The sequence below is a fragment of the Podarcis cretensis genome (genome assembly GCF_951804945.1).
Source record: "Podarcis cretensis genome assembly, chromosome: 5".
Lineage (NCBI taxonomy): Eukaryota > Metazoa > Chordata > Lepidosauria > Squamata > Lacertidae > Podarcis > Podarcis cretensis.
The window spans coordinates 48,201,174-48,216,245 of NC_137174.1; the positions used below are offsets into that span (position 1 = coordinate 48,201,174).

The 15,072-nt window shown below is 39.2% G+C and overlaps 1 protein-coding gene across 2 annotated transcripts in view; it reads right to left on the minus strand.

The window, feature by feature from the left end:
* INPP5F (inositol polyphosphate-5-phosphatase F) overlaps positions 1-15,072 on the minus strand; it is a 40,902-nt gene that overhangs the window by 15,275 nt on the left and 10,555 nt on the right. For both annotated transcript variants that reach the window (XM_079978381.1, XM_079978382.1), the window contains exons 2-7: positions 12,548-12,628; positions 5,321-5,457; positions 4,803-4,931; positions 2,368-2,535; positions 2,111-2,167; positions 662-860 (exon numbers count right to left, since the gene is read on the minus strand). In XM_079978381.1, the coding sequence (XP_079834507.1) occupies positions 662-860; positions 2,111-2,167; positions 2,368-2,535; positions 4,803-4,931; positions 5,321-5,457; positions 12,548-12,628 (771 nt within the window). The remainder of the gene's footprint in view (positions 1-661; positions 861-2,110; positions 2,168-2,367; positions 2,536-4,802; positions 4,932-5,320; positions 5,458-12,547; positions 12,629-15,072) is intronic.

Below are 15,072 nucleotides of genomic sequence, written 5' to 3' on the forward strand. Positions count from 1 at the left end.
GCCCTGCAAAGCAGTTGGAAAAGTTATTCTTGCCAGCCACACAGGTTATCAGTAAGAGAATTCAATTAGAAATGTGTATGTTTCTGCATATTAAATAATTGTTGATAACTTTAGGATCCAAGCCAATAGCTTTGTTAAGTTAATAAGGATGTCCACATAAGGAAAGTTTCCAATCCTCTCCTCTCCCCTGTGCTCCCCGCAAAAAAAGGCTCTGGGGGTAGCACAGGATAGTGTGGAGGAGAAAGGAAAGTTTTCCTCCCATGAATGTCCTTTGCCTTATGATTCAAGTCTTTCTTTCCCCCTTTACACAAAAACTAGCACAGAAGAATGAAAGTAATGTAGTTTTATATCATTATCCCAAATCAGGTATCCATGGTCAATGTAATTCAGGATCAGTGTAATTGGAAAGCAAATCTGTGAAAAATGCATAACTTTAATCCCATCAAAATAAATATTATTATCACTACTACATGGTGAAAGGAATAAAAGAGAGCAATACCATTTTCTGGGTACAGTCATCCGGGGGGTGGGGGAAGGCATGGAGTATCAGCTGAACAGCGTTTTTGAAAAAAGAATCTTGTGCAACTTTTTCAAGTTCTTGATTCAATCAATATTTTTTCTATTATTAAACAGCCCATGAAAGCTATCATAGCAACTTTACCAGCTCTGTGGCGACTTCGGCGTGAGATAAGGGCCACAAGAAAACATGGGTGAATATCATCCACGCAGACTGGCTCTTGAGGTGGTGTCTCAGGACTGCTTTTCTCTTCGTCTGATGCTTCATTATAATTAACTACAAGCTCTTCAATCTGAACAAATCCCTGGATGACTGGGATAATCCAAAAATCCACTTCAGATTTCTACAAAGTTAAAAAGAAATGAAGGAAGTACAAATGGATGGAGCAACTCCCCTAGGAGGAAAGGTTGCAGCATTTAGGACTTTTTCGGTTTGGAGAAAATGTGAGATGATAGAAATTTATAAGGCATGGAGAAAGTGGATATATATTTCACCCCTCTCTCGTAACCCTAGAACTCATGAAATTCCAGTGAAGCTAATTGTTGGAAGCATTTAGGGTGAATAAAAGGAAGTTCTTCTTCACACTCATTCCTACAATAGGTAATAAAGGTAAAGGTACCCCTGCCCATACGGGCCAGTCTTGACAGACTCTGGGGTTGTGCACCCATCTCACTCAAGAGGCCAGGGGCCAGCGCTGTCCGGAGACACTTCCGGGTCATGTGGCCAGCGTGACATCGCTGCTCTGGCGAGCCAGAGCCGCACACGGAAACGCCGTTTACCTTCCCGCTGGTAAGCGGTCCCTATTTATCTACTTGCACCCGGAGCTGCTTTCGAACTGCTAGGTTGGCAGGCGCTGGGACCGAGCAGCGGGAGCGCACCCCGCCGCAGGGATTCGAACCGCCGACCTTTTGATCGGCAAGACCTAGGCGCTGAGGCTTTAACCCACAGCGCCACCTGCGTCCCTACAATAGGTAATAATGGCCACCAAATTGAATGGCTTTAAAATACGTTTAGGCAAATTAATGGAGGTAAAAGCTAGCAATGGCTACAGGCCTTGATGGCTATGCTCTGCCTCCGTAATCAGAGGCAGCACACTTCTGGATGCTAGAAACTGCAAGAGGGAACCATGCTCTTATGCTCAGGTCCTACATGCAAGCTTCCTATAGGCATCAGATCGGACCCTGTGGCAACAGAATGATAGAGTAGATGGGCCACTGGCAAAGGCACCAGCTCCAGGGGGCTCTGCATTGTTCAAGCCAAATGCAGAGCCGAGAACAGAGCGACGTCAGGACATTGTGTGCCCCCCCCCCCAATGTTCTTCCGAAGATGGCACCTCTGACCACGCCTGAACAAGTAGGCTCTTTCTATGGTCTGGTGAATATGTCATTTTATGCATTTTCCCCTTCCACACTAGGTTTCTACATTTTTATTACAGAATTATATATATTGCAGAAAGTTAGAATGAGACCCATGAAGCCTGACAAATCTCCTTACTAATCAATTTGATTAAGAAGTAAAAACAAGTAGAACAGCTTTCTACCTTCTACGCAGAGGTTCTAAACAAAATACATATTCATAGCAAACATTACTCACACCAATATTGATCAAGTCTTCTAGCATGTGTTTGTTCCAAAAAAATCTATCATCAACCTGAAAATGAAATTAAAATGTAAATATTTTCCATCTGAAAATCAGAGAACAATGCAAACTCACCCTTATCAGAACACAAACCAACAGGAAACAATTCATGTTTCTTGGTTTTACAGATAAATGAATAAGATCAGATACATGCACATAGGAATCCAAGTGTTCGTTCAAAACACTGATAATGTTTCAACAGACAACCTTACCTTCTTCCAGAGTGGCAAGTTAGCCTTCTCACATGCACTTTGCCTTTGCACGGAGTTTGTTAGGTTATAAGTCAAACTGTAATAAAAAGAATCCGAGTCCATAAACATTTTGAATAGTTCTTCCAGCAGCCGCCTCTCCAGTCTCTCTTTCTCTTTACTTTCTTTAACCTGTGAAACAGCAAAATATTAGGCTGACTGGGGAAATGTTACTTTGATTAATTTTATATCCAAATATATACTATTAAACAACTTTTACAAACTCCAGCCCAGCAAGATCTCCCAACCTTCGACCTTTGTCCTCATCAAGCAAATGGGTCAGCCATAGAAGTTAACTACAAATTTAAGGTATTGCTTCTTCAGGTCACATACAGTGGTACCTCAGGTTAAGTACTTAATTCGTTCCAGAGGTCTGTTCTTAACCTGAAACTGTTCTTAACCTGAAGCACCACTTTCACTAATGGGGCCTCCTGCTGCCGCCGCACCGCTGAAGCACAATTTCTGTTCTCATCCTGAAGCAAAGTTCTTAACCCGAGGTACTATTTCTGGTTTAGAGTCTGTAACCTGAAGCGTATGTAACCTGAAGCGTATGTAACCCAAGGTACCACTGTATAGGGTATTATGTCATTTTAGATTTCAAGTAGGAGAGATATTTAGAATACAGTGGTACCTCCAGTTGCGAACGACATCCATTCTGGAGCTCCGGCCCGATCCCGAGGTTTTCGTAACCCGAGGATCACTGTTGTACGCATGCACACGGTAGTAGACCACTTCTGCGCATGCGCGCACGGCAAAACCTGGTCAAATTCTTCTGGGTTTGCTGCTTTCGCAACCTGAAGTTTACGTTACCCGAGGATAAAGTAACCCGAGGTGCTACTGTATTTGATAGGCCTTCCCTATCAACGTGACTGCCCATTTTCCAATGTAGCAGAAGTTGCTCAAGCACCATACACAATATACTGTATTCCTCTATTTTGATGCATGGAGGGAGATAAAAAGATCAGACCCCATCATATGTTACAAAACACTTCATGTTCTACAGAGAGATTTTATCTTCTAAAAAGCAAATGGTTCAGTACAGAGTGTACCTTTCACAGATGGAAAGGCCTAAGAGGTAGCATAGGAAAAAATGTCTATCCACTTTCCTCAAACCACAAATAATTTTTAATAAATCTTTATTATGTTCTTCCTTAGTCCCTCTGCCATCCCAAAACTAAACAGTCCCAAATGTTTTAGCCTCTTTATGAACAAAAAGTGCTTTAGTTCCTTTAACCCAGAGCTTTCCAAACTGTGTGTCAAGACACGTTAGTGTGTTGGCTGCAGTCTGTACGTGTGTCGCACAAACACTCCCCATGCTCCTCCTGGGGCTGGAAAAGGGTTTAACCTCCAGTTTGCTAGTAAAACTGCATTAGCGTGTTGTGAAATGATGCAAAACTGAATCAGTGTCACAAAATGATGCATGTCTAAAAAGTGTGTCACCAACATGAAAAGTTTGGAAAGCTCTGCTTTAGCCATTATGGTTGTCCTTTTGACAAAGTGGGAACATTACATATTTGTTCTGCTGGGACAGGCATAAATGCTGCCAACAAAGACAAGACAGCAACTCCAGCAAGAAGGAAACCTAAGCCTGGGGGAGTTGGGATGAGTAAAAGGTCATTGGCATGGATATACTGGAATGAAGACGTATGAGGTGCCAAAGACCTGGAACAAAATTGTGCTGAATATGAAAGCAGACAGGAAGCTGGCATGAGGATGTAAGGAACTATGTCATAGTAAGAATGATGAAAGATGAATAGTGGGTGCAGAATTCTAGGCTAGAGGTAGAGAACCTGCAGTCCTCCAGATGTTGCTGGACTACAAAACCCATCATCCCTGAGCACTGGTCATGCTGTCTGGGGATGCTGGGTTCTCCACTCCTGTGCTAGACAGAGGAGAAGACTGCAGCAGTGGAAGCTGGACACAAACAGAACATGGCCCAAAGTTTTGCTGATGGGGTCAAATGAAAGAGACATGTTTTTGAAATGTTTGCAATGCCATATGACTCAGTAAAGGACTGAATATGCTCAAAGGAGAGAGAAATCAAAAATGTCCAAGTTTTGTGCCCCATCAACAGATGGATGGTGAAGTTGTCAAATAAATAAGAGCAATACAGGAGAAGAGAAAGGCTTTGGAAAAGAAAGGAAGAGGAAGTCCTATCTGCAGGAGCAGAAGTGCACTGCACAAGTGGGATGCCATAACTGGATATCACCTGCAGGGTGAAATGCAAAACAGAGAGGCCAGGGATGCTTATTTAGAATGAGTAGCAGATTTGATTGGCAGGAAACCATAAAAAGCTACTTTGCAGAAAAAGTACAGAATACATAAATACAAATACAAATAGTTTTTATAGCACTCTACAAGGAAAAAAAAACATTTTGAAAGCCCACAGAAATCCCTACCTTCTTTTTATTAGAAGCAGAAACATTTGATTTAATCTGAGTGAAGGTCTTGAGCAGAAATTTAGAGTCATCTGGAGACTGGGTAATCTTCTCTGGTTTGTTTATTCCAAAATGATGTTTTTTACAGAGCTGAAAAGAAAATATTAAGTTAATATAAAGCTTAAAGAAACAATATTCTATTACATATGTCCTATCAAATGAATGTTAAATAAATTATCTTTTATTTAAGCATGTGGTTTAGGTATGAATATGTGCATATTCTTATCTATCTATCTATCTGTTTTCAGGATATTTATATGCAGCCTTTCATGTATGCTTCAAAGCAGCTAATGAAGGTTATTAACAATAAAATAAAAAATACAAATTCAGCAAGGCAGCAGATAACAGAAGAAATCCCAAAGTACAAACTTTTAAAAACACCATCCAATTAAGAGCCTCAGATAACACTGAAGCCCTAGTTTTGCATATAAGCACTCATCAACTGCTAGATTTCAAAGTATTCTGAGTGTTAAAGTTACCTCCAGTTCCAGATCCTGAGGTTCTGCTTCAGAGAGTGGTACTGCTGCAATCTTTGTTACTTTGCATATTTCATGATCTCCTGGAAGCTTGCCAACCACGACTTTTTGGCGAATTAGAATCAACCACCAAGGCAAATCTGAAACAAATCCAAATCTATTAGTATGGCATTTTCCATTTCCACGTATCCATTTTCACAGTTAGGCAGCAACCCTTCAAACTAACGTTCCTCACAATTGAGCCATCTCAGTTAAAACACAATACAAACAGTCTGGTACTGGGGGTCTGAAAACAATGCTTGCAAACTGACGCCATTCTGCAGTAGTCCCCTCTCCCTAACCCAGGAACAAAACCATTTCCATAACACACAGTAGCAAGGCTTCACAACAAATTTGGTGGCTTTCTTCAGCTACAAAACACTCATGCATATACTTCCTGTACTCAAAGCATTGTTCAGTTATGCGAAAAGGGAGAGAGGCACTACTAATCATGACTGTGTGCAGACCCTTATTTAAACAAAGTGAATCTGCCCCCACCATGTATGGTGGCTTCAGGAAACCAAAGGCCCTTGTAGAATGCTATTGTTGAAAATGAATACTTAAAATATTTTTTTCTATTTACAAACATTTGACTTCACAATTTCCCCTCCTCCCAAGGTTAGATATAGTAAAACAATCCATTTTAGTGGAAAGATTTCTTGCTGACAAAACTATAGAATACTGTAATAAGATTAGTAACAAAATAGAAACTGCTTGTGTTTTTACTAACTAAAGAATAGTCATGCAGTTTTCTAGAATTGTGTGTCATGATACAAAGGCTTCCTTTGCTAATAATAAAATGCATTTTGTCTGCAAAAACAAATCTGAAACAGAAGGTTTCTTGGTTCCTTCTAAAGGGGGCGTGTTGTAAGGTTACACATTCAGATTTTCAGCAGGGTGAAACAGCTTCCATCAATTTGAAACAGAACTGCTTGAACACTAAAAAGGTGTCACAAAGAAAGTAATGCTTTAACAGCAAAATCTGTCATGAAAACCTTCAGTGCAAGCTATTCTCTAGGGACATTATATAACCATAGCCTCCATAAGACACTTTAGAGATAGCATAGAAACTTTGGTGTGCTATTCTGCCCATCAGGAACACCCTGCCTGCCATTTCTACAAAACCAAGATTAAAGAAGCAGCAGTACAAACCTCAAGAGAATGGAAACATAGAATTGGTTTTTAATTTTAAGAACCAAAGGGTCTCCAAATACTGACATTTAAAAAATATGTATACATAAATACATTATACCACGGGAAAGGGGGATTATATGGTATCATACAATACATTGTGGGGAAACAGCCTCCCAAAACTATGATAGAAAACATTTGCAACACGCTAACAAAACGAATCAAAGACTCCTCCTACCCACAAACCAGCAGCTAAAAATAAAAACTTAAAGACCGACACCTCCAGATAATACCCAGGTCATTGTTCACACTTTAGCCTGCTGTGACTTTTGCTGACTATGTAGCACTCAACCACCACCTCCTGTGTGTGATGTGTACAGGCCAGCACAGCAACAGACACCGCTGTCTCTAGTCCCTGGCAACAGTCATTTTAAATTTTCACAGCTGGTGCTCAAACCAATTTTTGCTGCTGGGCCTAGTATCCTCACAGCATGCTTTTAAGACACAGTTGGATGAGGGGAGAATCGTTTTTAAATGAATTAGAAGGATGGGAGACAACAGTTCTCTCGCTTTCTCTCTCTCATCACTAACAATGCCCAGGAAGTAAACAAAACTAGCCTAGCAACTGTTTTCCTGGTTTGTTGGCAGCCCTCATTTTAATAGAATCAAATATATACAGATCACAGCCACAAGAAGCAAGCAGCATTCTGTCCTGGGAAGGACCAAGGCAAACAGGAACTGAAGTTCAGTGGCATAAAGGCATTCAGAACTCTGTCTCAACGACTGAACTCGGTAATCTGTAAAAGTGTTCTAAAGACCACATACAAGTACTTCTAAGCCATCCTTCATTGTGATAGTAATCATGCAACACAGAACTGTAGAGTTGGAAGGGAACCTGAGAAACATCTAGTCCAACCCCTTGCAATGCATGAATAGGCAGCCATGCCATACAGGGATTAAACCTGCAACCTTGATAGATTAAGATGAATGTCTGAACAGCAAGAGGAGAGTTCTCTTAAATAGGATTCCATGTAGGTTCAAGTGCTTCTGATTGTCATAAATATTCCAGTGAAATATGGACTTGATGGCTAAGACAGGCAAGAGTATTAAAATATCTGATGTTACAGTCTTGATCACTTTTTAATTTTGAATTCCTACATCTATAACAGCTCAGTCAGTAGAGTATGAGACTCTTAATCTCTGGGTCATTAGTTCGAGTCTACATTCCTACATTGCACTGCAGGGGGGCTGGACTAGATGATCATCATGGTCACTTCCAACTCTACAATTCTATAAAATTTTCAGCCGGAGAGCAAATTCACTGATTTGCATTTTCAAGTGTAAATGACAAAGAAAGTATGCACAAAATGATCCTACTGAACTGAAACCCCCCACTTGTTAAGTTTTAAATATATTTATACGAGTTTTGTTTATTTGTTTAAAAGCAGTTCTAAACCACTTAAATATTTGAAAAATCGCTAAGCAGCATTCAAAAGGTTCATAAATAGCTTGGAAAGTGCAAGAAAACATTCCAGTGCAATCTTAACTTAGTATGAATGCTACACTAAGAATTTTCCTTATTTTATATTTAAGAAGAGTTGTATGTAAAGCCTGAATGATTTAATAATAGATAACCTCTGGCCTTATATAATACAAAGCTGCTCCATAAATAAGAACTAGAATTGTGTTCATTTGTGCTTGTTGCTCTCACCATATATGGGAAAGCCAAAAAGGCTCTGGGGAAAACAAAAACAAAACATGTATTACATATGCTATGCTTCTATGGCGATTATATTTCTTGCATCTGCAGAAACAATTAATTTTGACCTGAGTGAACCAGGGGCTAACAGCACTTCCTAAGTGATGTAACAGAACATAAACAAAGACTTAATACCAAATGTAATCTGGAGAGGTATCTTTTAGTCTTATTCAAATCTTAGTCAAATATTTCAGGTCAATTGCCGCTAAGCACAGAGCAACTAATGAGCAAACCAAAAACTACAATATCTCCATATGTGCCGTTCCCATTTATTCTAGCCTTAATGAGTTCATAGATCCGTTAAGTCTGTAAGGGAGTGTGACTCTGGTTGTCAATCACCCGTTTCTAGCTTTAAGATGGTATGACAACTTATTCCGCAGCATACACAAACAGGGAAATTTCATTCAAAGTGTGCCACCACCCCCATTTCATGTGCTACACTAAGATTAATGCAAGGTGAAATTAGATTCTTTAAGCCAGACTGCGTATGAGCAACAGAAGCAACATTTGTTGCATTCATTTACAAGCCAACAACTTTCTGCAATGTTTATTTAAAAAGGAAGGGTCCTTTTCAGGGCTACTGTAATAAATTTTCAAATTGAACCCTTTATTACTCAACCCCTCCAACCCCAGTTATTTACAGTTTCACATTCTTCAATGTGAAAATTATGATAAAAGAACTGGACTTTCCCTCCCTCAATATACACATTGTTATATAGCAATATACAGCTTGTAGAATTATAATCTCTTGTAGACAAGTCTATAATAATTCCAACAAACTGAGTGTTCCTTTTCCTTTCAGCAACAGCCAAAGCGTAGCCACATCTTTCAGTGGCAGGAGTCAACAATTAAAGCTTGCAAGTCAGTTCTCATGCTGGGCGAGATGAGGCAAGCTCTTACTAACACAGCAATTGTTTACATACCCTGCTCAAAGGCAATGTTAACTATTGCATTATGTATTTTATTTGTCGCTCTCGGAAAACACGGATGCTATCAAAGTACAAAATGAAAGACCTGACTCTCCCTGCTGCCCCCACTAAACATTTCCTATGTTAGCTAACAGGAAACATACACCGTTGGTAGCCTCAAGATTTTCCCTGTACATCTGAAGAGGGAAGCTGGGACATCATGAATGTCCCTGCCTGGAGTTTCTTCCTTGCCCAGAACTAGGTGGTTTTAAAGGAGGAAGTGGTGATGCTACTCCAAAAAATTGACACAAAGGGTGCACCTCAGCCTTTTCCTGCCTTGCCAGAAAGGAGGAAGTACATTATTTACTGATTTGTTTTTTGAGAAAGAAAACAAACATCCTTTTTAGGAGAATCTTCCCAAAGAATGACAAACATGAAACATGGTTTAATCCAACTAATTTATACACAGAGCAGACACTCTGGGCTGAGCAACTGAACTTCCCATTCCTCTCCTCTCCCCAGGTACCCCCTTAAAAGTCTTCCAGTGGTTTGAGAGAAACCCCCAACAGATTTGCAGAGCTGAGCCCAAGAGAAATCATGCTTTCCTGTATGGTCCTAAAAATACACAGTTTGTCATCCCTGCAATCCTAGTATGCTCTCTTCCTCCCTTCTTCTCTAATGATACCCTCGGTATATACAAAAATAAGAGATAGCTTATATTTGCTTTGAAAAAGCAAAATGTCAGTATATCTGCAATAAAATTAATAGATTTTCCATTTTGTGATCATAGAATATAAAGATATTCTCTCTATGGAAAATGCTAAGTGTATTCACTTGCTCCTTTGCCTCAAGGTACACTTTAGTATTTAATTGGGTCATGGTCAACTATTTTTAAAATTATATTCACAGCTATTTTTAGAAAGGACCAGCAATTGTTTTAAAAGAACATGCATACCTGCCTGCAGAACTATGGTCAACTATTAAAAAAAAAAATATTCACAGCTATTTTTAGAAAGGGCCCGCAAGTGTTATAAAAGAACATGCAAAATTGCAGAACTAATGTAGTTACTAATAAGCACCCATGAATATGAAAGCCATTAAAATGTATTCAGTGTTCTGGAAACAGAACACATTTCCAGGCTGCCAAGATGCCTTTTTATTTATTCAAGGCCTGTGCTCTTAATCAATGAATCAACCATGGTATCAAAGCTCTACAACTTGTCCATGACAACATTACCAGAGAGCTCCACAATGCAAGGAAATAAAGCAATGTTTCCAGCTCAGCTCCTCAAAGAATCAATAACTGCTAGTTGGCTTTCAAGGGAATGGTGATGCAGTGTTCACGTTAACTTGGGACACATCACACAGAGCCTTCTTATAAAATTTTAATCAGATACTACATTTAACCCAGGGAAAGCTAGATATCTACCAATAGCTCTGGTTTCTTCAGTGCTAACAGCCTAATCCTCTAAATTCTGTGCTTAATAGATATGCTTAGCATTCACAGAAAACAGAGGCTTCATCCAAGATGCATTGCGAATAGCAGAAAATCACTTTATACAGTCTCTCTGTAGCTACACTGAAGAGATCAGAAATGAACATACATACATCACAAACAAATCTGAACAACCAATGTCAGTTGTCATTACTAGTACCTAGACTCCTAGAGATCATTGGAATGGAAGCAAATGGCATTTCTCGGATTTTAAAAACCGAGAAATAACAAACACAAACTACAGGAATGAAAGCTCAAGACTAAATTTGTAATGTTTTTTTAGCCACAGGGTTCCTCAATGTTAGCTCATCAGATGTTGTTCGGACTACAACTCCCATCATCCCCCAAAGGTTAGCCAACGGCCAGGGATTATGGGAGATGAAGTCCAACAACCTCTAGGTAGGGATCCAAAGTTGAAGGACAATAGCTAGTGCAGTGGCATCATAGAAATTAGTGTCATTCTAGATACTGCACACAATTCTGGTCTTGTCTGTTTAAGACTGCTGATAGTCTTAAACAAATTTCCATCACATAAGCACTCCTTGCATCAAGAACTCAACTACACTAAACCACTCTTTTTATTAGTGGAAGTGTTAAGAAATATGATTTCCCCAACCTCTAGTAGTACAGATCACATGAATTCTGTACAATGTGTAGAATGACTCCACAAATAATCTGATCATTTCAGAAGAGAGATTCCTTCTAACCAGTTGTACTATTGTGTTACATAACTGTTCTCTTTTAATCTATAGAGCCTTAAAAGAACTTTGAGGGCATCACTGAAGAAAGAGTGAACCTCTTTTTCCCTCTGTGAAATCTCTTCTTTCTTGTATGTAATAAATCACAGGCTGTCCACAGAATGGAATCTGTAGGGTCTTGTTGAGCCCATATTAAAGTCAAATCTGAAGAGTACACAGCAAGAGCATAGGGGTCACTCATAGCTATCTGTGTTCCATGTTGGTAAGACCACTGGTTCTATTTTAAAATAAAATCTAGTATTAAAGGATTTTTTTTCAAGCATATATGAAAATCAGATGTGTGGGTTTTTCTTGTTGTTAACCACGAATTCAGTGTTTTGTAGCAACTATTGGTTTTTAATCCATTTCTAACAATTACAAAAGATCAGTTCACAAATACCGCTTGTTAACAATATTTATTATTTAAAGGTTGGCTAAACAACTCTAGAGCAGAAGCAAATAAGACTCTGAAGCATGCTGACCTCACTTTTGAAATATTCAATGTGTGAAAGCTGTTTCTTTGGCAGGATTTCCAATACTATTCCATTAATAGAATCAAGCTCGTCTAGCTTTTCTTATATCAACATGAAGCAGATGGTGTTTGAGGAAACTAGATGAGAAAGCCAGCCTAAAAAAATGTTAGTAATCAATGCTCCGGAAAACTGCATCTTCCACTGAACATTTTTATATCCCTGTCATTTGTAGGAAATCATTAATCACCTTTATTTACAATCCAAAATTAAACTGATATCTACAAGAACTTTGCATTTATATTTGCGAATAATGCTCAAGCTGAACTAAAGCATCACATTTTACTTACCTCTGTATCCTCATGAAATTCTATTTACAGGAAGATGCTGAATTCTTCACCTCCCCCCTCTCCCAATTACCTTTTCCTCAGGTCAAGAAAACACAACAAAATATACATGAACCACTGTATATGTAAATAGAGCCAGTTATTTATGTGCTGCAATTCAGACACTGACTTGAAACAAATGAAAGTGTCAGAAAAATCAGTCTGAGAGGCGCTGACAAAGCCCACTTTAGTTTTATCAATTATAGGTAGCAAAGCCTTGTCAGGGGAGTTACAAGCACAAAAGGGCATAGCAATTTTAACGTCAACCATCAATCTGGTAAGATAAAGAATTTTACTATTCATACCTGTGTGAAGCTGAACTTTTCCAATAAGTCCCTCAATCAAGCCCAGACAAATCGGATTCCAAGCCAAAAGCAGGTCAGTAGCTGTGGGAGAAATTTTAGACAAACAAAAATGCAAATCAGAATCTGTGGTAAGCAATTTAAAATCAAGTCTGATTATTTGTTTGTTTGTTTGTTTTGATCCTACCTCTCCAAGGGATGGATTTGGCAGCAAGACCTCTAGTTGCTCATTCCTATAGTACGTTATCTCAACACATATTTTGCTAGCTAATAACTTTGTAAATTGGTCGCTCTCTACGGATTCAACAGGTTCCCACTGGAATATGTGAAGGTTCCATTATTCTGATACCATATTCATTTTTAAAGCTGGCCTCCCGGGACATAAAGAAAGAATTCATCTTTAAATGTCAGGTTTACTGTGCCAATTACAAGGCAACCCAAGCCAGTGGTTGTAGGCAACATCTCAGTTTTCTGTTCTACTGCTCCCACTTCATACCCCAGGTGAGGACTAGGCAGATATACTAGAAAAAGCCTCCTACCACCTCCTACCTCCTATCCTGCCCTATTTGCTGTAGTCAGCAAGAAATATCAGGGTGGGTGACCTTCCAAGACCCAAATTCCTACTTGTAGAGGCCCAAAAGCTTTCTTCAAGATTTATTTTAAGCAAGGAGTTAAAAACAATTTTACAAAGTTCATTCCAGTTTATATAACTGGAAAATAGCTCTCTGCAGTAACTTAATTGTACAAACATGACTCATTTAGAGTTCGTAATCAGAGGATAGATGACACACCCTTAAAGTATGAATGCCACTCTATTCACATACTACTCATGGTGTCAACAAGTTGAAGAAAACTTGGCAAGAGCGCTCTCACTCTCCTGTAAGAAAGAAGTTTAAGGAATTCAGAAGTAGCCATTGAAAGGGCCAACACTGCATTCCCCTATTGCTTCTATGCCTGAGAACAGAACAACCACACTCCAAAATAGCACACTAGGCCAACTCCCAACCTCAGCCTATGGAATTTACAGTTCAATCTCTGGAGTGCTTAACATTCTTACTCACCAGAAGCACTTGTACTGTTAGTGTCATTTTTTCCAAGACCACCTATTCAGGTGTTCAGCAGATACGTGTGAGGGAATAAACTATGTATGGAATATGAGGCTACATGTACTTTGCCCCATGCACACCAGAACTTCTTCCCCTCTCTCTCCACATGCCTTCCTTAAATCTCCTCCAGAGGGTTGTAAGGAACCCCCAGAACCAATTTAGGGGGTACACAGGGAGGGGAGAGGTAGGGGAAATTCTATTGTACAGCCCAAAGTCTTTGTGTTGATGGAGTGCCACCCTTAGATGTATATATGATGTTTTTCCAAAAAGCATAGGATTTAGGAATTATAATCCAATGTTCCAATGTAGTCATGGTGAAAATTGAAACAAGAGTGGTCCTTGTTCCATATTAATAAATCCAGAACATGTTTATCTCTGCTCTGCCCACCGTTGGCTCTATCTCTGTCCACATCCTGTATGCAGCTCCCCCAACAAAAGAATGCTATCCACTACCCATGCTACATACAGTATATCCTTTTAACAGTAAGTTAACCAGCTAGGAAGAACAAATACTGCAGAGGCAGTAATGCCAGTTCTGATGAGAATATATGATCTTGCTGCTGTACTTTCTTTCTTTTTTCTTTCTGCTCATATCTAGTTTGATGGATCAGAACAACGGATAAAACTTCTGTAACTCCCTGGTTGGAAATTAGTTATTCTGGTACAAATAATTCTGATTTCAAGGAAAGAAAAGAATGCAAAAATATCTGTTCTTAATGGATTATTCCATCAAGGATTTAGGAACAACGAACAGTGCTGTATAGGTTTAAAATGAAAGCACACAAAATAAAGTTGAAGTTCGGACAAAGGTTTTTGTAAAACTGCTACTCAGAATAAATGTATTTTTAAACTTAATTTCAAAGAAATATTCTATAGGGAAATGTTCTATTCCAAGAAAAACAATTTCACAATAAGATTAAAAGCTATTGTTTAAAGAGTGAAGAGTGCAGACCAAGCTGATGCTCTTTTGTCTAGAGACACTGTCAGTTTAAGCACCATTTAGGAAATGTTTCTGGTACCAGCCACTTTGCTACCCTGAATTCCTATTGTATTTATAAACAATTTGAATAGATCTGTTGATATTGCTAGGTTTGCTCAGAAACAAAAAAATGGAACAAAGGAGGGCTTGGCACTTTGCCACCTATTAGAATGATCTGGACAACAAAGCTGCAAGTCACTTCAACGTTATAGTTGCACTCAGACTCAACACTGAGCCACAATTTAACTAGCCAGTACCAAGTTGGCATAAGAACAAAGATACTGTGGTTTGTTGGACCTAACATGCCTTTGCTTCCCCCTCCATCCCTTGACTCTCCTGTGAATGCCGAGGTGTTAACTTGAATGCCTTATCCGCTGCCAAGGACTGGAATAGGCCTCTTACCATTGGCCAGCTGCAGAAACAAGACAGGAAACATGAATGAT